Consider the following 21,749-nt stretch of genomic DNA (forward strand, 5'->3'; position numbering starts at 1 on the left):
CTGTACATACTTCAGTCTGAATCTGCCATCATTGAAGTCGTTCGTGGTAACATGGGGCGTTGTACAAAATAAAGTCATCAGCTTTTGTTTAAACTACTAGCTCACAGCTCGGACACCCATACATAACCCACAAGACATGCCACCAAAGGTCTCTTCACAATCGCCAAGTCCAGAACAGACTATGGGAGGCATACAGTACTACATAGAGCCATGCCTCATGGAACACTATTCCACATCAGGTAACTGATGCAAGCAGTAGAATCCGATTTACAAAACAGATACAAATACACCTTATGGAACAGTGGGACTTTGAAGATACACACACACAGGCACAGACACATATACACATAATAAGACATGCACTCTACACACATGTACACATGGATGTTGTATTGTAAATATGTGATAGTGGAGTAGTGGCCTGAGGGAACACACTAAATGTATTGGGTAAAGTGTTGTGAAATGTAATGTCATGTAATATTTTAAATTGTATATAACTGCCTTAATGTTGCTGGACCCCAGGAAGAGCAGCTGCTGCCTTGGGGATCCTTAATAAATACAAATACAAATAGTGACTGGATCGTCTCTACCCACAGTATCAAAGCCAATGACGAATTTTGAAAACATCGCTTTACCCAAGTGTGTTCTGGCTCTGGCCCAACCCATTGTTTTCTGAGACCAATCAGATGGTTTGAATGTGTTCGCATTATGTAAGGCCCTCATACTCTACTCTGGACCTCGAAGCAAGTTTTACTGTGTCTTTTCATTATTCCCCTCTAGTCAGGAACTGATTTAGACCTGGGACACCAGGTGGGTGCAATTAATTATCAAGTAGAACAGAAAACCAGCCGGCTCCGGACCTCGTAGGGTAAGAGCTGAATACCCCTGCTAAAAGGGCTCGGGAGGGAGTCAAATTCAGAGGAGAAGAAACAAACGTTTGCCCAGAGTAATGAATCTGGGTAACCAAGCAAGCGAAATTGGCCGAAGCATTTGTAGACTGTCTGCTGCATGTAAAAGAGAAAGCTCTGACCAAGGTATGGAATATTCCACCAGGTCACTCCTGAACCTTCAGCGTGAATCGGCTCTCGCTAGAACCCATTCCGCAGCCAGAGCAGAAGGTAAAATAAACTCTGATGAAAGGAGCAGAAACAACAACAAAAAAGTAAGCATCGACTCTGTATTCTCTGGGGCCAAAACCACAGATAAAAATCGAACCGCAGAATGGAGGCCAGATTGCTCTAATTCACTGTCATCTCTGCTTTTTTACAGCAGAGCCTGGAGAGAGAGTGAGAGTGAGAGCGAGAGAGAGAGAGAGAGCGAGAGAGAGAAGTCCTGATTCTCCCGCCCACACCTACTCCTCTCTTCCATTCACAATGTCTCTTAATAAATTGTTTGCCCTCTCCTTTTAATGTCAGTCTCTAAATCATCAGCTCTTAAAATAAACACAGCGGCTTGGATTACCCTCTAAATCTCTGCCTGTGCTGCTAAGGAGCACAGGCAGAGGGACTCAGGCTCAGGTAATTCCGTTTGGGTGCTCCCCTGTAGGTTTGGGTTGCTGGAGGAGAGCCTCAATCATATTAAACAAAGTAGTATAACGGAAACTTGAGTACAACTCTGGAGCAGGGTGGTCTGAGTCAGATCATACAGCAACTAGCGCATGTTAGCACAAAAACTATAAGGCAAAGAGATCTGCAAACATCTCACGTCAAGAATCCCTGACTTTAACATTATTTGAACATCATCCCTAAGGCCATTTGAATTCAAAGTGAATTATGACAAAACATACCATATGTTATTGGACCTAAACCAACAAATCCAAGTTTCCCAGTCAAGTGTGGTGACAGATCGCACCAAGTCTAGGACCGGTGGAGGGGACCAAGTCAGGGCCTGCTGTAGCCATTCTGTACATTCTGTGTGTGTGTGTGTGTGTTGTGTGTGTGTGTGTGTGTGTGTGTGTGTGTGTGTGTGTGTGTGTGTGTGTGTGTGTGTGTGTGTGTGTGTGTGTGTGTGTGTGTGTGTGTGTGTGTGTGTGTGTGTGTGTGGCATCAGGTGTAAACTGGGGTTCAGGTGCTGGGTGGGTGAGTGGGAGCACTGGGAGACTGGGGGGAGAAGCAGGCACACATATGCTGTGCTACGGATGCCGTTTGTTGTCGCTTGCTCTGCCACTATTGCACACACGTGCGCATGCACAAAGGTGTGCACACACACACACACACATACACACATACACATAAACATACATAGACTCACTCATAGGAGTTGAGATCTTTGGGGATCTTTCGGTTGTTTTGAAGGGCAAAAAAGATTGTGTTTGAAAAATGAAAGGGAAAGAGATGTAGCCTCATGTTTATGAAGTATAACACTATTTTCAAAGGGTGGCTCTGAACGGTACAGTAGCTCTGCCCCATGAGAGGAGGCTCTCTCATAGGCCCTGCATTTGAACTAATCTCATAACTGGGCCATCAAAACACGGAGACACTTCCTGTGTGCACAGAATGGGACACCTAGGATAGTCACTACTGCACCACTACTGCACCTTTAGAAGTTATTCAATTAACAAACGTAGGTCTGTAACAGGCCCACTGAAGCTAAACTCTGAACCAGGGTCTCAGAGATCCCTCAGATGCGTTTGACTAAAGGAGACCAAGATGGAGTGAATCTTCTCTTTGAGTATATATTCCTGTATTGGCATTTCTGCTTGAATTCAGACATATTCATGTTAGTAATGCTCTGTCTATTGGGTGAAACAGATCGGAGTGGATTCCTCTGGCAGCTCTGTGCCCTGCGGTTGCCTACGTTACGGGTCAGAGTGCCACAGCAACAGCCCAGCACCACACTCGGTGTGCCAATAGGAGCTGTCCTAGAAGCACCTTGGATACCGACCAGCAAAGGTATGCAGGGAACAGGGGTAGGTGCCATGGCAACCCCTTGCAGGGGCTTTCTGGTCAATTACTCAAAGCACAGGTATGGTTGTGGGCATCAAAAGGGCAGGCACCGGCCTCAGACACTAAATACCCCAAACACAATGAGTTGACTTCCAAAATGTGAGAGCTCATAAGTAAATACATAAATACATCAATATGCACCGTGCAATCTCATAAACGTGCTACTTTCTGCTTTAATCTTCTCCATAGTTTCTTATTGCTTGTGAAAAAAACATGTTGTTTTTCATTCTTTTATGAAATGTATGCATTGGAATTACCAATAAGAATTCAAAAGAGTCTGAAATTATAGGTGAGTGCAGAAGTGTTGACAGTTGACGGTTATAATGAGAATGTTACCATCCCAAATTATGCCTGTGGAATGAAGCCTCCGGTCCATATGAAAAGCAAACAGACGGCATAATGAAGTGAAAGTGTCAGCTGATTTTGTGCTGGAGCCCAGAGCCGAGTGGAGCTGAGCCCTGCTTCCTCTTTAAGGAGGGAATAACTGGACTGGGCAGCAGAACCCAGTAGAATAGCCCTGCTTCCTCTTTAAGGAGGGAATAACTGGACTGGGCAGCAGAACCCAGTAGAATAGCCCTGCTACCTCTTTAAGGAGGGAATAACTGGACTGGGCAGCAGAACCCAGTAGAATAGCCCTGCTTCCTCTTTAAGGAGGGAATGACTGGACTGGGCAGCAGAACCCAGTAGAATAGCCCTGCTTCCTCTTTAAGGAGGGAATGACTGGACTGGGCAGCAGAACCCAGTAGAATAGCCCTGCTTCCTCTTTAAGGAGGGAATGACTGGACTGGGCAGCAGAACCCAGTAGAATAGCATGAATCTTCCACAGACTCAACAAAATAATAAAAGGTGTGTATGCGTGTGCATGCATTTTATTGTATACTATTCTCCCACCATGAGTACATTTATGAGAAAATAAGCATTATAACAGTTATGAGCAGAAACTGAGCAGTCTAAATTAAATAGACAGTTGCCACTTGCCACTTGGTCAAATGTTGCCCATTCATAACTGTACACAACTGTATAGTATCAGCATGAAGCATTTCTGAAGACTTTTCTCCTAATTTGAGTTTTAGAAGTAAGTATTTGAGTAGCAAGTCTCACAATGCCATCGTGACTAAATTACTGTATCTAAAAGAATGGCCAATTGTTTATTAACTAATTCATTTAGAGAGTGAAAAACTAGTGGAAATACTATCATTGTTTTGATATGATCAAAAGTGCTGTCTCCTTCCCTGTTGGTTCGGCAAAGGCATGTTTGTTTTTCAGCTGCTCAGAGGCGTAGCGGGTTAATTTATTTATTAGATTCCCATTAATTAAAACATTTGCACTGACAAACAGGCAAAAGGACGCATTAGCACCTAGTTTACACCCTGCGTCCCCTGGCTGTCAGCTGGCGTGGCAGAGCTCCGACGGCGCACACGCCTTTAAGTGATGCGGAACCAGAGAGGGTCTGAGACCGCCAGGGAATCTCAGCTCATCAACACAGACAGAATTAAACATCATGATATCACTGAATGGCAGTTAATATTGTACTAAAACAGAACTGTGTTTGTCTGCAGGGCTAGGAATGTAATTGTAGCATTAGCATGCCCAACTTGTTACTGTATGTTAGTGCCCCCATACCATGTCCTCCAAAGGGAGTGATGCCCTTACCTCTCTCTCCCTCACCTCCCTGTTATTTCAATGAACAAAAGAGGGGCTCTTGAGGCCGTGGGTGGATCCATAAAAGGAAGAAAGAAGCAGTGCTCCTGGTCCTTGCTGAATGGGGCCCTTTCACACTTATAGAAGCCTGTTTACGCTAAGTCAATAATGGGCCTAATTTTCTGATCATTATGGAGTCATTCCACCCACCCCCACACCCATCGTTTTACGCTCTCCCATCATTCAGGCCGAATGTTCTCCGTGAAGGCCCAGGTCTCTGTCCAAACGGATTTGAGGCTCGCTCGCAGATGCAAACACACGTCAATTGTGATTTGTTTTATTTTTTTGGTGCGCCTGTCAAATCCTCATCACGCCCCCTCACAAGCCATCTTCTCTCTCTCCATCGTTCATCTGCGAGATGTGAAAAAATGCTATAGCAGCTGGGAAAATAATCTATAAAGAATTACTATTTTATGTTATTTTGAATATAGATGTATTTTTACAGCGTGTTTACTATGCAGGTTACTGTTGTTACTTAGTAAATACCATTTTGTTATTTAGCATGAAGTCATTCTCCTTTCTCATTGGGCAAGATCTGAGAATGAGCCTCCATTTTGTTTTGGACCAGTATCCCTTACAGCACAATCACACTGAAAGTAGCAACACTAAAAAGTAATATGAAAATATTCTCACAATGTATCACCGTTTGATAAAATGGTGATTATTATATTATGAAATATAAAGAGGTCAAGAAATATAAAATAATATACTATATCATCTACATTTTAGCGCTGATATTTCCTGTCGGCTCGCTAAAAAAGCCACAGACATGACGGAGGGAGATGAGACCGCGAAGGGGGGAAGTGTTCATCGAAACCATCGAAAAAAGGTTAAAAACGAGAGAAAGAAAGGATCAGAAGGAGAGGCTGGCAGAGGCTGTGTGGCGGTTTGAAAAGCTGGCACCTTCCAAACAGAGCTGCAGCTTTGGGTGCCAAATGCTGCCAACCAGCCACACTGAGTTCTGCCCTGCCTCTCTTTGTCTTCACCATGGCATTTTGCATCATCTGTATTTAGAGCTATTCTTTTACATTATATTAGATTGAGTGATGTCACTACGGCCACAATTACTACTAATAACACCACTAACAATAATACAATAAATCATAATAATAGATATAGAATGAAACATTTAGAGTTCTCATAAAACATTTTTCGGGAAAACTATGTTGCTACTCTATTTAAATGGCAGAATTTGATAGGGAGTAAATAACATACTGACACAGAGATCCCATATCAGTATTTCCAGACTGCCTGTGCCTCCACTGTCCCGGGTTCCGTACGGAAAGAGCTGTCCCAATTACAGGACAGCCTTTCCCCGGCTCTGCTCTACTGGGCCGAGCGCGAGCGGATCAGAATCTGGCTGGGAACTGGTCGGGCAGCTCTCATCCCTTCTCTCGCTCCCTCGCTCCTCGGCACAGGGAGCTGAGAAAGGCCAGTCCACCCCTCCTGCGTGGGTATATGTTTTTGGGGACAGACAGATTTTACGCCTGGCGTCTGTACAAAAAGGCTATAAGAAATCAAGCAGTGAGACGACACAGCAGTAGAGACCAAAAAAATGCATAAAAAATAGAAAAACAAACATCCCAGCTCATCCTTCTTTAGCCTTTTCATTCAGATGAAGATGAACTAAATTATATTTATAAGGAGGGCTGAGACAACTAAACAATTGTATATGTTTCCATGCCCATGATACTGTGCTTGCTATAATGTGTTATTTCACTACAATACATATTTTTTAAGTATGTGTCCATTTTAAATCAGTAAAAACAAAATGATAAGCACAAAATCATAATTAACAGAAAATAAAATTTAAAAAATGCTGCCAAAAGGGTATACCATTACAATCCTCAGTCACTGTAGATAAAATAATGAATTATTTGTAATGTGCAATTTAAAAAACAAACACCTTTTTTCTTGGGACAGCTAAAACCAAGATGCCTAAAGGAGACAGTTATATTATGCACTTGACCCTGTGAATGTATTGTTTTTATAAAGAAAATGGGATACTGTGATAAAGTATGTCAGTGTACTAACAAGCCAGTAAATGCACTGTGATTATGGAGGAATTATGGGTAAAAGGGGTTAAGGAGTGCACAGTGTCCCTGTAATCCTAACCGCCTAACAGGTTGAATCTTTTCATCTGTTCCTCAGACTTCCTATCACCCTCGAATAATCTGTTTACCAGGGATTCCATACACTCTGCGCTCTTCACACACACAAAAAGGGAACTGGGAAAACTAGGGCCCTGAAAACGGGCCAAGCTAGGCTGTTTGAGATCCCTGCACCCTTTGCATATTAAAAACCCCACTGTGTCAATGACACTGTTCTGTCATGAGTGGCTCGCCGACGCTCAAACTTTATTGGTGCATTTATTCAAATGACAACAGCATATTAAACTTTCCATTGAGAGGGTTCACGGGGTGTTTTTCACACGAGATGAATGTGGCCCCCCTCACGCCGGTTCTCAGTATTTCTCTGTCGGCCCGGGTTACAGACCCAAGCCAGAACATTGGAGGAACACAGTTCTGTTCTTCTTCCAGAAGTCAGCAGTTCAGTTTGTTTATCGGCCAAGGAAAAGAGCAGATCTTTTTTCCTGTAAAACTCATGGTTCTTTTTAAAATACTTTTAATGTCCGCCGCTTTTCCTTCATCACCCTATATCTGAGAGACAAACACTCTTGGCTAAAGCATGACGTACCCAGACTTAAAGGATCCACATGACCGTGTGGTCCCATCCACACTCTCTCTGTGTCTGGGCACAGGGACAGAGACAGTATGAGACAGAATGGTGCAACAGCAGGATCAGAGAACATAGGACCAACGCCCATCCACAACCCCCAAACCTTCCCAGGCCTGCCTTCATAATAGACAAAGACAAAGACGCAAAGGGCTGGCTGTATTTTGGGGGGAAATACAATTCTGTGTCACATTTGGCAACTTCATATTCATTCAAAAAATCTGATAATACTATTATCTCCTTTTAAAGCTCAGGATATTGTGCAAATCATATTAAATCTGTACGATAGATAAGGTTGACAGGGTGTTAAGTCTTAAGTCTCTGTCGGTCTCCAAGGCTCTCACTCTCTTTGTTCGGTTTGGTTAAATCATTCTCTCTGTTCTCTCCCGTGGTTTGCGAGATGGAGAGTCTGGGAGATGGAGATGGGCTCTTTGTCCCGGCAGGTCAGCGCCAGAGACCACCGCACAGTGGAGCTGGCATAGGTCAACAACCGAACAATGCACATCCCTGGACAAGATCTCTCCTAGCATGGTGGACAGATTAGGGGTGCACTCAGAAACATATTTTTATCATAACAGAGCAGTAATGAGAGCCGTATGAGAGGGAGCACGCTCCAAACATGACTAATACTGGAACAGCGGCGATTCATCAGACTGACAAATATGGAACACACCGCACAAAAACATGAACTTTTCCCATCGCGCAGTGACCTGAGCTGGGCCTTGGCAGGGCCTGGCTGGCTGCCTGAGCCGTGCTTTATTCAACATCTGATCAAAGATGAGCTCAGCCCGTTCTTCCTCCACATCCCTGAACCATTATCATCAGCAGCATCAGGAATTACCTCAGGACAACCAGTCCTGGGTGACTGACTCACACAGGTTAAACGCAATTGCATTACGTTGGGTGAACAGCCAGGTATTTGTCTAAAATACTTTTGATAAGGGGCCTTGCAGCTGTGGAGCGGCAGTGTAAGCTGCTTTGATCAGTAATAGCTAGCCCTCACTGTCCCGCCCATAAGGCCTAAGTCTATAATTGGACAAAAGCACTACTGCAGAGGAGGAGAGGAGTCTCCTGTCACTCATACTGCAGGGGAAAAACCTGCAGCTGGCGACGGTGACATCAGTGGGCAGGAGAACTGTAGCACACCGACGGCTCAGATGCAGTGATAAGGCCTGGACTATGATAGCTTCTGAAAGACACAGACACCATGGGATAGGGAGCTAAGAATAAAACGGTAACATTGCCACTCCAAAGGTTAGAATGGAACCACTCACTGTTCCCCCTCTCTCCCCTACACTCAGTGAACTTTTAACCCCATCTCCTTCAGAGGCTCTACTGGTTCATGCTTTTTAAGATGGTACTTTTCATTCTTGCAGTGTACAGTGGAGGGAGCGTGGGCTGCTGTTGATGTGTTACGGTGGTGAAGCTTATGGGCAGGAGAACCAGGTGGAGCATATGGCTGTCCGCCGACAGTTCTATGCCGTCTCTGTAGAAGTGAGGAGGCCTGAAAGGCTTATGCATTTGCCAACAAGGGCAGCTCAGACCCAGCTTTTAAAACACTTTCTATTCTCTGACATGAGTGTGGACAAAGATGCAGGGAAACAACGATTTCAACAAAAGGTAACAAAAAACAATGATTTATGATGGAATACCACCCTGTACAGAGGCACAAAGCCAACCCACTGGGCAAAAAACGGTTAAATTGACGTTGTTTCCACATCATTTAACCAAAATATTCTATGTGATGACGTTGAATCAACGTGGAAAACTGATTGCATTGGCAAGAAGTAATCAATGTAAGGGAAATTCCTATTTTACCCATCTTTTAACCTAAATCCAATGACACTGTGGGGGAAAAATTACGTTGAATTCACATTAGTTGACAACTCAACCAAATGTAAATCAAAACTAGACGTTGAACTGACGGCTGTGCCCAGTGGGAGTGAGAGAATACTATATTTAATTTTGCTGAACTGCAGCAACCATTTAAGTTTCAGAAAATAAATTAATCTTGACATACGTAAACACACGCACGCACGCACGCACGCACGCACACACACACACACACACACACACACAGAAGGGTAAAACAGTATCGGGATGACTGGTGAATACTGGCACAGGGTAAAAGAGCTAAACTCTAAAGGGCGGCTTCACAGGGAGCTAATCTGAGCCTGGGTTAGCGGCAGCACATTGTGAAACAGGAAGACGAGCTCACAGAGGCCCAGCTAACTGACGTTGAGTTACACACTGTGCTGAAAAGAACACGGCATGGGGTACTCTGTCACAGAGGCCTGCAGCACCACGGTGCCAAGAAGCAGAATTAGGGCTCTGTAACTGTACACTTGCCTGGTGTAAGACAATAGCCCTATACTAATGGATAACCAACGCAGGAGAGGGTTCTACGTACGTGAGGGTTCCATCAGCCCATACGTGAGTCAATCAACTAACTGCACCCACAGCATACCTGACTACACTTTTCACTTGAGTGTTTCATTGCTAACCGACAATAGGAAACAGAAAACAAATGGAAGATTCATAAAATAGCCTCCAACACTCTACTCAACAAACTGGATGCAGTCTATCACAGTGCCATCCGTTTTGTCACCAAAGCCCCATACACTACCCACCACTGCGACCTGTACGCTCTCGTTGGTTGGCCCTCGCTTCATACTCGTCGCCAAACCCACTGGCTACAGGTCATCTACAAGTCTCTGCTAGGTAAAGCCCCGCCTTATCTCAGCTCACTGGTCACCATAGCAGCACCCACTCGTAGTACGCGCTCCAGAAGGTATATCTCACTGGTCACCCCCAAAGCCAATTCCTCCTTTGGTCGTCTTTCCTTCCGGTTCTCTGCTGCCAATGACTGGAACGAACTGAAAAATCTCTGAAGCTGGAGACTCATATCTCCCTCACTAGCTTTAAGCACCAGCTGTCAGAGCAGCTCATAGATCACTGCACCTGTACATAGCCCATCTGTAAACAGCCCATCTATCTACCTACCTCATCCCCATACTGTATTTATTTATTTATCTTGCTCCTTTGCACCCCAGTATCTCTACTTGCACATTCATCTTCTGCACATCTACCATTCCAGTGTTTAATTGCTATATTGTAATTACTTCGCCACCATGCCTATTTATTGCCTTAACTCCCTTATCTTACCTCATTTGCACTCACTGTATATAGACTTTTCGTTTTCTTTTGTTCTACTGTATTATTGACTGTATGTTTTTTTTTCAATGTGTAACTCTGTGTTGTTGTATGTGTGGAATTGCTATGCTTTATCTTGGCCAGGTCGCAGGTGCAAATGAGAACTTGTTCTCAACTAGTCTACCTGGTTAATTAAAGGTGAAATAAAAAATTAAAAAATTAAATTCAGCACGATCACAGTGGACTGTTCAGTTATAGAAAATGACGAACGCCAAAAGCAAAATCTTCAAACAGCAAATGTATAGTCAGACAGAAATTGCAAGGTTACTTAACAAACATGAAAAATGTGCTATGTCAAGACTCAAAACTATTTCATGCAGTCCTTATTGCTTTTCTCATGATCAAAGTCATGGAATAGAAAAAGATAAATTAAATTGTGTAATCAGAGACAGATTCAAATATATTATTGAAAAAAATATATTATTATTACTATTATTATTTAATAATTTCCAAAACAAAGTGTGGCATTATTTTAGTGATACCCAAGACAAGCTATCTAAACAGCTAATATATAATAAATGATAAATTCATCTTTAAAATTCTGCGGAACATTTGACCTCCGACATGGGGTCTCTGTGTATCCACCAGACTAAGAGAAACGTAAAATTCAATATATACTATAAATTTCCTTGACACCGCGGTCTCCTCTATTTCAACATTACATTTTCCATTCCAAAGTAAGTATCCACATGTTCCACACAAGTAACTGATGAAAAAGGACTGCTTATAGAGTATCATATAAAGTTTTTTGAGGAAACACCTGTGTTGAATTTGGACAAATAAAAAAGTGAATAAACATACTAAACCAAACTGACTATCTACTATAGAGAAGGGTTGTCTCTGTACGCAGTGTGCATATGTGTGTGTGTGTGTGTGTTTGTTTGCATTAGTGTATGGAAGTCTCTGTGTATAAGCTATAAGAGTGTGTGTGAGAGAGCGGGAGCGAGTGTGTGTTGGCGAAGCGACCGAAGCAGGGTTGACTGTGAGGTGGGCTGCGGTGCCAGAGAGAGTAGAGCGCGGGAGGGTGAGGCTGGAGACGGGGCGGCTCTCCCTGCCTCAGTCGCCTGCATCCCAAACAACCTGGGACTGGGCCAGCTGTCACCATGCTCTTCAGCCCACAGACACACGACAGACTGCTACTGACACACACACACACACCACACTAGAGGTCGACAGATTAATCGGAATGGCCGATTAATTAGGGCCGATTTCAAGTTTTCATAACAATCGGAAATCGGTATTTTTGGACGCCGATTTGGTAAAAAAAAATTATGTTTTATTATTTACATTTTTTTACCTTTATTTAACTAAGCAAGTCAGTTAAGAACACATTCTTATTTTCAATGATGGCCTAGGAACGGTGGGTTAACTGCCTTGTTCAGGGGCAGAACGACAGATTTTTACCTTGTCAGCTTGGGGATTCAATCTTGCAACCTTACGGTTAACTAGTCCAACGCTCTAACCACCTGCTTTACATTGCACTCCACGAGGAGCCTGCCTGTTACGCGAATGCAGTAAGAAGCCAAGGTAAGTTGCTAGCTAGCATTAAACTTATCTTATAAAAAACAATCAATCAATCATAATCACTACTTAACTACACATGGTTGATGATATTACTAGTTTATCTAGCCTGTCCTGCGTTGCATATAATCGCTTAGGTACACGTTGCTCCAACCATAAACATCAATACCTTTCTTAAAATCAATACACAAGTATATATTTTTAAACCTGCATATTTAGTTAATATTGCCTGCTAACATGAATTTCTTTTAACTAGGGAAAATGTGTCACTTCTCTTGCAAACAGAGTCAGTGATATGCAGCAGTTTGGGCCGCCTGGCTCGTTGCGAACTGTGAAGACTATTTCTTCCTAACAAAGACAGCCGACTTCGCCAAACGGGGGATGATTTAACAAAAGCGCATTTGCGAAAAAAGCACAATCGTTGCACGACTGTACCTAACCATAAACATCAATGCCTTTCTTAAAATCAATACACAGAAGTATATATTTTTAAATCTGCATATTTAGCTAAAAGAAATCCAGGTAGCAGGCAATATTAACCAGGTGAAATTGTGTAATTTTGCGTTCATTGCACGCAGAGTCAGGGTATATGCAACAGTTTGGGCCGCCTGGCTCGTTGCGAACTAATTTGCTCGAATTTTACGTAATTATGACATAACATTGAAGGTTGTGCAATGTAACAGGAATATTTAGACTTAGGGATGCCACCCGTTAGATAAAATACGGAACGGTTCCGTATTTCACTGACAGGAAAAACGTTTTGTTTTTGAGATGATAGTTTCCGGATTTGACCATATTAATGACCTAAGGCTCATATTTCTGTGTGTTTATTATATTATAATTAAGTCTATGATTTGATAGAGCAGTCTGACTGAGCGATGGTAGGCAGCAGCAGGCTTGTAAGCTTTCATTCAAACAGCACTTTCGTGCGTTTGCCAGCAGCCCTTCGCAATGCATTGCGCTGTTTATGACTTCAAGCCTGTCAACTCCCAAGATTAGGCTGGTGTAACCGATGTGAAATGGCTAGCTAGTTAGCCGGGGGCGTGCTAATAGCGTTTCAAACGTCACTCGCTCTGAGACTTGGAGTAGTTGTTTCCCTTTCTCTACATGGGTAACGCTGCTTCGAGGGTGGCTGTTGTCGATGTGTTCCTGGTTCGAGCCCAGGTAGGAGCGAGGAGAGGGACGGAAGCTATACTGTTACACTGGCGATACAAAAGTGCCTATAAGAACATCCAATAGTCAAAGGTATATGAAATACAAATCGTATAGAGAGAAATAGTTCTATAATTCCTATAATAACTACAACCTAAAACTTCTTACCTGGGAATATTGAAGACTCATGTTAAAAGGAACCACCAGCTTTATGTTCTCATGTTCTGAGCAAGGAACTTAAACGCTAGCTTTCTTACATGGCACATATCGCACTTTTACTTTCTTCTCCAACACTTTGTTTTTGCATTATTTAAACCAAATTGAACATGTTTCATTATTTATTTGAGGCTAAATAGATTTTATTGATGTATTATATTAAGTTAAAATAAGTGTTCATTCAGTATTGTTGTAATTGTCATCAATCGGCCGATTAATTAATCAGCATCGGCTTTTTTGGTCCTCCAATAATCGGTATCGGTGTTGAAAAATCATAATCTGTCGACCTCTACACCACACCACACACACACACCACACACACACACCACATACCACACACACACCACACGCACACACACACACACACACACACACACCGCACAAACACACACACCACATACCACACACACACACACACAGACACACACACACACACACATTCCACACACACACCACACACCCATCGCACACACACACACCACACACTCTGGATCCAGCATCACTACTCTGGACGGTTCTGACTTAGAATATGTGGACAACTACAAATCCTTAGGTGTCTGGTTAAACTGTAAACTCTCCTTCCAGACTCACATTAGCATCTCCAATCCAAAATTAAATCTAGAATCGGCTTCCTATTTCACAACAAAGCATCCTTCACTCATGCTGCCAAACATACCCTCGTAAAACTGACTATCCTACCGATCCTTGACTTCGGCGATGTAATTTACAAAATAGCCTCCAACTCGCTACTCAGCAAATTGGATGCAGTCTATCACAGTGCCATCCGTTTTGTCACCAAAGGCCCATATACTACCCACCACTGCGACCTGTATGCTCTCGTTGGCTGGCCCTCGCTTCATACTCGTCGCCAAACCCACTGGCTACAGGTCATCTATAAGTCTCTGCTAGGTAAAGCACCGCCTTATCTCAGTTCACTGGTCACCATAACAGCACCCACCCATAGCACGCGCTCCAGCAGATATATTTCACTGGTCACCCCCAAAGCCAATTCCTCCTTCGGCCGCCTTTCCTTCCAGTTCTCTGCTGCCAATGACTGGAAGGAACTGCAAAAATCACTTAAGCTGGAAACTCATATCTCCCTCACTAGCTTTAAGCACCAGCTGTCAGAGCAGCTCACAGATCACTGCACCTGTACATAGCTCATCTGTAAATAGCCCATCCAACTACCTCATCCCCATACTGTTATTTATTTTATTTATTTATATTGTAATTATTTTACCACTATGGCCTATTTATTACCTTACCTCCCTTATCCTACCTCATTTGCACACATTGTATATATACTTTTTCTATTGTATTATTGACTGTATGTTTGTTTATTCCATGTGTAACTCTGTGTTGTTGTTTGTGTCGCACTGCTTTGCTTTATCTTGGCCAGGTCGTAGTTGTAAATGAGAACTTGTTCTCAACTAGCCTACCTGGTTAAATAAAGGTGAAATAAAAAAATGTACAAATTAAAAACACACACCACACACACACACACACAAAACAGCCTTATTAAAGACATTAATTTATAGCCAGACAATTACTGTGCACATTAGCACACGCAGAGACAAACACATTTACAGATGTGTTTGTTTACAGACAACACACCCCAAAATATGCATATTTGAATTCAGACAAATTTGCACACAAGCACCTGAACAAATTTACCAGCACAGACTTTATCTCTGGATAAGCACACATTTAAAGACACATACACAACTCAAAAACAACACACAAACTAAATGGTGTGTCAGTGGTGTCAAATGTGTTCTGTAACGTGTTGTATTATAATTGTAATGTTGATAAGGCGTTACATTTGGAGCCGATTCTCTTTATTTATCACAGGTTAGCATTTGGTCTGGTGGTGCACGGGGAGGAGCAGGGTTTGGCAAGGCTCAGGGTGTGGCTGCAAAAGGCCTTACAAACTGACCAGTGTGTGTGTGTGTGTGTGTGTGTGTGTGTGTGTGTGCGTGCGTGCGTGCATGCGCGCGCGTGCGCACGTGTGTGTGTGTGTGTGTGTGTGAAATAGACAGAGAAAGCTGTAAGGCGTTCACCAACTGACCTGGTGAGTGGACGAAGTAGGCCAGGTAGAGGTCGAGCTCCTTGACGGACACGCCGATGTGGTGGGGCTGGACGCACAGGCCGTGGTTGGAGCACTGGGGCGACTTGACCAGCCGCTCTCCGTCCGTGCTCTCCAGGGGGCTGCCCTTAAACAGGATGACCATCACCAGGTCCAACCGCCACACCTTGTCGGCCTGGCGCAGGCAGTCGATACGGCGGATCTTGCCCTTCTGGTCGGGGTTGGAGAGAACACAACAGGGGGGCTTCTTGCCCGTGATGGTGAGCACAAAGTCCTCACGGAACTCGGGCCGGATGTCCTTTCGGAGCTTGGCCAGCAGCCGCGATGCCCACTTCTGCTTGATCTCGGGCTTCTCACCCAGTAGCTCGTCCTTCACTGCGCGTTCTTCATCCTTTGTCATCCTCTTCTCGTGCTTCTTGAAGTACTTGCGTTTGCGGGCCTGCAGGTTGAACCAGGTGTAGGAGAAGGCACGGACATGGGGGAGAAGGGCCTCGATGAAGGGATGAAATTCATCCTAACGAAGGGAGAGAGAGACAGAGAGAGAGAGAGGGTGCTCTGTTATTCTCATGCTGTATGGTGTCATGCAAGCAGCTGAAGATCAGTTATTGAAGATAGAAGAGCGATGAGGCAATTTACTGACATTTCAAAATAATTCCTGTTTTGATAGAATGTTAATGCACTGCCAATAGAGGGGATACAGTTCAGAAACAACTTACTTAGACAGGGCTAGCATTACCAACAATACCACTAACTGACATAATAATGATAATAATCATAATAATCATCATCATATCCAAAATGTAATAATACTGTAGGTACATACATACAATTACATTGCAAATAGTAAATTACTGGTCCTGTCCTTCTTACAAAAAAATATAATCTGAAAACACATTTAAAAACTATATTAAACTGTAATAACAGATTAATTTAAATTTAAAAGACAAAAAAGAGATTTAAAAATTCAAGTCAAGGCAAGAAAACACTTTTTTTTACATCCACTGTAAAGGAGAAGTTATTCAGCTATACCATAATACCTTCACTACACATCGCTCAGCGACAATGCCTAGATCTCGCCATAGTGTTCCTGTGCCAGGGTTGCCACACACCGGTCGTTCACCGCCAATCTTAGCCGCCATAAGACCACTGTTAAAATGTGCTGCTAAAAGATCTGCCATACCATTTCCTATCTCTCCTGCTGCCATGCAAAAGAAGTCTAACCAGACTCACATTTCAACAACAAACTGAAAGTGGACAGAAATCACCACAAAAACACACTGCAAGGGGAAGACAGACGGTCTGGTAGTTACCATTTTACACTCTCATCATAAATTTGGCACAACGTTCAAAATGAAAAAGAATTCTCCAACACTTTTTTTTCTCACACTCACAAATGTACAGCAAGTGCTGGTTTGACAGGGTGTAAAAAATGTGCAGATGAAAAAACTTGTGGATAAAAAAGATAATTAGCAGAAGATCTCAGGAATCTCCAGTTGTCCACAGTAAGCAGTGGAACAAAGTTAAACAAAACAAGATACCCCCCGGGTGTTCTGGGGGTCACAGCGTAATGCCGCAAAGGATCGCTGGTTAAATCTGGGACGGAAAGACAAAATACCCAAATTTAAAGAGAAGAAAAATAATATTGAAAAATAATGGAAATATGGTAAAAATAGAAAAGATGAATGGTATTTAAGAACAAAAATTATCTAAATATAACAACTGGAATAGACACACTTAAAATAAACACTCTTCTTTTGCGCTTCCCCCCCAAAAAAGAAGGAAATAAAGCAAAAAAAATCCTTGGCAAAGCGTAATTGGTAGTGGTGTTTGCTCAGATCTGTGGGCCCCGCGTGCGACTCAGAGAGACACACACACAGGCGGGGGGGCTGGGGAGTGCAGAGCACAGAATAGGAAAAAAAGGAGAGAACCGAATCAATGTTGGACAAGCGCGTACGACCGTTGGCAAAGCCGAGTGCTGCTTCTTTTTTCCCCTTTTCTCTCCAACTCTCTCTCTTTCTCTCTCTGTTTCTCTCTCGCCGTCTCTCGTCCTCTCCGCGTTCTTTCCCTAACCATTGCCTGAGCCTTTGCCAACACGAGTAGGGCCCACCTATTTGGCAACAAGATGCCTGTAGTCCAGCCAATGCGTTAGCTTCAAGAGCTGAAAGGGAGGGAAAGGAGAAAGAAGGGGGGGTTAGTGGCAAAGAGAGGGAGAGAGCAGGAGAGAGAATGAGCGAGGCAGAGCAAGAGAAGAAGAGCGGGAGAGAAAGAGTGTACGTAGTCCTGTCCGACAGTGCACAATTTGCCAAATCGACAAGTTCCTATCTGACACATAGGCAAAGTTCAGGGGACATGTATTTCTCGTACACCAATCCTAGCTACCCTCAGTCTGCTTCCATCTCCAGTATGGCCGCCATTGCCCCATCTCACTACCCCCACCCTCTCTTTCTGCTTGCGTAACGCCACCTTGGCACAGGATGGCAAGAGAAAACACACAGCTCCAAAATCCCACCAGCCCACAACCAGCAGCTGGTCTTGGATTTACCACAGGAACAAAGAGGGGGAAACAAACCCATCCTTTTTCCCACCCTGAGAGAAGATGCATCAATGTATCGCTAGGTGCTTTAAAACCAAAGCATATATAGTACACTGCATGTCTATTACAAAGGGTAAAAGGAGGAACACCAACATATCGAATAGGCAAACGAGAAATACAATGGTGGGAAATGGGTGCTGTTCTGGTACAACTGTCGCTATGGCGCATTCAGCCCAACTCATCAACACCAGTCCAAAATCAGGAGAGTCTGCAGATAAATCATTGAGCTTTATTTCTCAAAAGCCTCCAATGGCTGTGTCGTCCATGTTTGTGCCTAATAATGAGTGCCTTGCCTCCATGATGCATCTCTTTCTTCTACAACTGCTGGACAGTTTGCAGAGGCGTCTGAATAAGTGGATGTCTTATTGTTCTTTGGGTTGAGTTTGCAGGGTTTGTAATTGCTGCAAAATGGAAGAACGTCTCTATTTCTGGTCCACCATTTGCAACAAAGATGATGTAAAACACATTTGTATTAGTGCACGCTCACTCTGTACTACCGATATAATCTAATCTCTGGTTAATATGCCGCAGTATCATGCACTATTTCTGCTTAATCTTAGAACGATGAAGACAGCATCACACCAGCATTTAGTAGTTGGCTTCAAGATGGTCTGGCTCACACCCATCAACTTTCACAATGCACAATAAAGGACAATATATCCCTGGGTTTCTGTTCAATTTCTGTTGCTTTCTCTAATACCCATTGTTGCAGAACACGATGAGCATCTAACAAAAGACAGACAAAACTGACATTAAAATAAGAGGAACATCTCAACTGAAGATACACATACTTTATAGGGTGAGTGTGTGTGAGTCTGTATGTGAGTCTGTGTGTGAGTCTGTGTGCGAGAGAGAGAAAGAGAGAGAGAGAGAGGGACAGAGAGAGAGTGCTGAGCAAATATACCTGCATACGTGCATAAAATACAAAGACTCACACACACAAAAATAACAAGATATTGATACAGGGAAAACAAAAGATTAGACACTATCTGGAAATCAAGACAATAGCGGTTTAGGCCTTCATGAAAGAAAGGAGTGGTTTCCAGTACAGGGACCTAAGCAAAGTAGACTATCTGTGTGGTCATTAAGAATTTATAGATGCTACCACTGTGCAACGCTTTGCGGTTCAAAGTCCTTGCAAGTGCATTTTTTTGGTTAAAACCATAATCATCCAGTGAAGCACTACAGCAGATACAATTGAATCATGCAAATATCCCACATTCAAAACTGTGATGTGGTTTTAAAGGTCCAATGAAGCCGATTCTATCTCAATATTATATCATTTCTGAGTCACAATTAAGTACATTACTGTGATTGTTTTCAATTAAAATGGTAAAAAAGAACAATAAGTTGCTTCTTAGCAAAGAGCAATTTCTCAAGCAAGAATTTTGCTAGGACTGTCTGGGAGTGGTCTGAGTGAGGAGGGGAAAACTGAAAACTAGCTGTTATTGGCAGAGAGGTTTGGAAATGTCTTCACACTGGTCACACACCGATTGAATCAACATTGTTGCCATTCCATTTGAATGAATTATATTGAACCAACGTGGAATAGATGTTGAATTGACGTCTGTGCCTAGTGGGTTTGCAATTGGTCTATTAACTAATTTACCGCCAGGTGATGTCACATTGCAGGCCAAAACTCCATCCCATCAAAACAGGCTGAAATTTCAGGCGGTCTTTTCAAACAGCTCTTACACTTAAAAGGGCAATATCATTATTTTCACAATTTCACAGTATTATTCCACATAGTGTGGAAATATATATAAAACACAGATATATATATTTTTTTACTGCACTTGTTCTTTAAGGTGTACAACCTTCATTGTCAGCAGTGCTCTGTTTCAATGATGATCTCCTACCTACCCACACACAACAACAAATAAACCTTCAGTAATGAGCTATATTTCTTTCCTACATATCTTCAGTATCTCCATCTCTTGTTTTGTTATTCAATAATCAATTATGTCAGCCAGCCACTGCTCCCAATGCATTTCTCTCTTTAGAAGCGGAATTTTGAAAACTGCAGCCTACCTCACCTCTCTATAAAAAATAAGCAAGTCCTATTTTCAGCCTCTTAATAGAGTAGGCAGCGCAAATCTGTGTTGGTGATTTATGGTATATCATCAAAATAAATCAATCACAGCACGTAGGGGGCCCACATGGGTAACTGGGGGGCCCTGACTTGATTGGGTAACTGATGAATAAAAAAATTACAAATAAACTGCATAATAAATAAATATGACTGGTCAAGTGTGTGAGTCAGGGGCTGGGTCCACTGTCAATATTCCAAATACACCAGAGAGCCTAATTTAGCCACAGAGGATCAATAGTTTCTAAAAAAAATAACAGTGGATTAAGTGTTATCACAAGCGCATACAGGTAACTGCCAAAATAAAGGAAACACCAACATAACGTGTCTCAAAAGGGTGTTAGGCCACCAAGAGTTGCCAAAACAGCTTCAATGCGCCTTGGGATAGATTCTACAAGTGGACCTAAACCATGCCAGGAAAATGCACCCCACACCATAACATATACTTTGTATCCCTCATTTACTCAAGTGTTTCCATTATTTTGGCAGTTATCTGTATGCCTACAATCGGGAAGGCCACAGTTTTGCAGCATGCGTGCCAAATATGCAGCTTGCTGCATTGTGGCCATAGACATAGAAAGGTTTCGGAACATCTTACTCTGGCAATTTGACTGTTAAACTCATTAACGCATTAGCAATGGCTGCCAGTCCTGATTTGAATGAGAAAAGCCATATATGGATTATATTTCTATGGTTGGTTGCGGCTGTAGGTTTTTCTTTTGCATATTTCAAAATATAATCGCAGGAAGAATTTTCAGATTGGAAAACAAATACCTACTGCTGAAAAGAGAAGACTACTCTCAACAACTCCCAATTTTTTGCGACCAGAAGCACTGTTTTTCAAAGTAGTTCATCTTGAGATAGGCTATTGCCACGACCATCACCGCGACTAGCCTATGGCTTCATTTTCATCATTAGGTGAGTCAGTGTGCCACTGGAAATGTCATTTAGTAGCTTACTGTAGCCTATAATATATATATATATATATATATATATATATATATATATATATATATATATATATATATATATACACACACTACCATTCAAAAGTTTGAGGTCACTTAGAAATGTCCTTGTTTTTGAAAGAAAAGCACATTTTTTGTCCATTAAAATAACATCAAATTGATCAGAAATACAGTGAAGACATTGTTAATGTTGTAAATGACGATTGTAGCTGGAAATTGCCAAGAAACTGAAGATCTCGTACAACGCTGTGTACTACTCTCTTCACAGAACAGTGCAAACTGGCTCTAATCAGAATAGAAAGGAGTGGGAAGCCCCGGTGCACAACAGAGCGAGAGGACAAGTACATTAGAGTGTCTAGTTCGAGAAACAGACGCCTCACGGGCATCTTCATTAAATAGTACCCACAAAACACCAGCCTCAACATCAACAGTGAAGAGGCGACTCCGGGATGCTGGCCTCTCGTTGGCTGGCCCTCGCTTCATACTCGTCGCCAAACCCACTGGCTCCAGGTCATCTACAAGACCCTGC

General features: G+C 42.8%; 1 protein-coding gene across 14 annotated transcripts in view; it reads right to left on the minus strand.

The window, feature by feature from the left end:
* LOC115200839 (nuclear factor 1 X-type-like) overlaps window positions 1-21,749 on the minus strand; it is a 153,353-nt gene that overhangs the window by 80,395 nt on the left and 51,209 nt on the right. For 12 of the 14 annotated variants that reach the window (XM_029764045.1, XM_029763985.1, XM_029763981.1 and 9 more), the window contains one exon: window positions 15,553-16,084. In XM_029764045.1, the coding sequence (XP_029619905.1) occupies window positions 15,553-16,084 (532 nt within the window). Of the gene's footprint in view, window positions 1-15,552; window positions 16,085-16,607; window positions 16,781-16,880; window positions 17,223-21,749 lie in introns of those variants that run through there. The other 2 variants (XM_029764029.1, XM_029763972.1) reach the window with 2 other exon arrangements.

The sequence above is a fragment of the Salmo trutta genome, chromosome 1 (assembly GCF_901001165.1).
Source record: "Salmo trutta chromosome 1, fSalTru1.1, whole genome shotgun sequence".
NCBI classification, from domain to species: Eukaryota; Metazoa; Chordata; class Actinopteri; order Salmoniformes; family Salmonidae; genus Salmo; species Salmo trutta.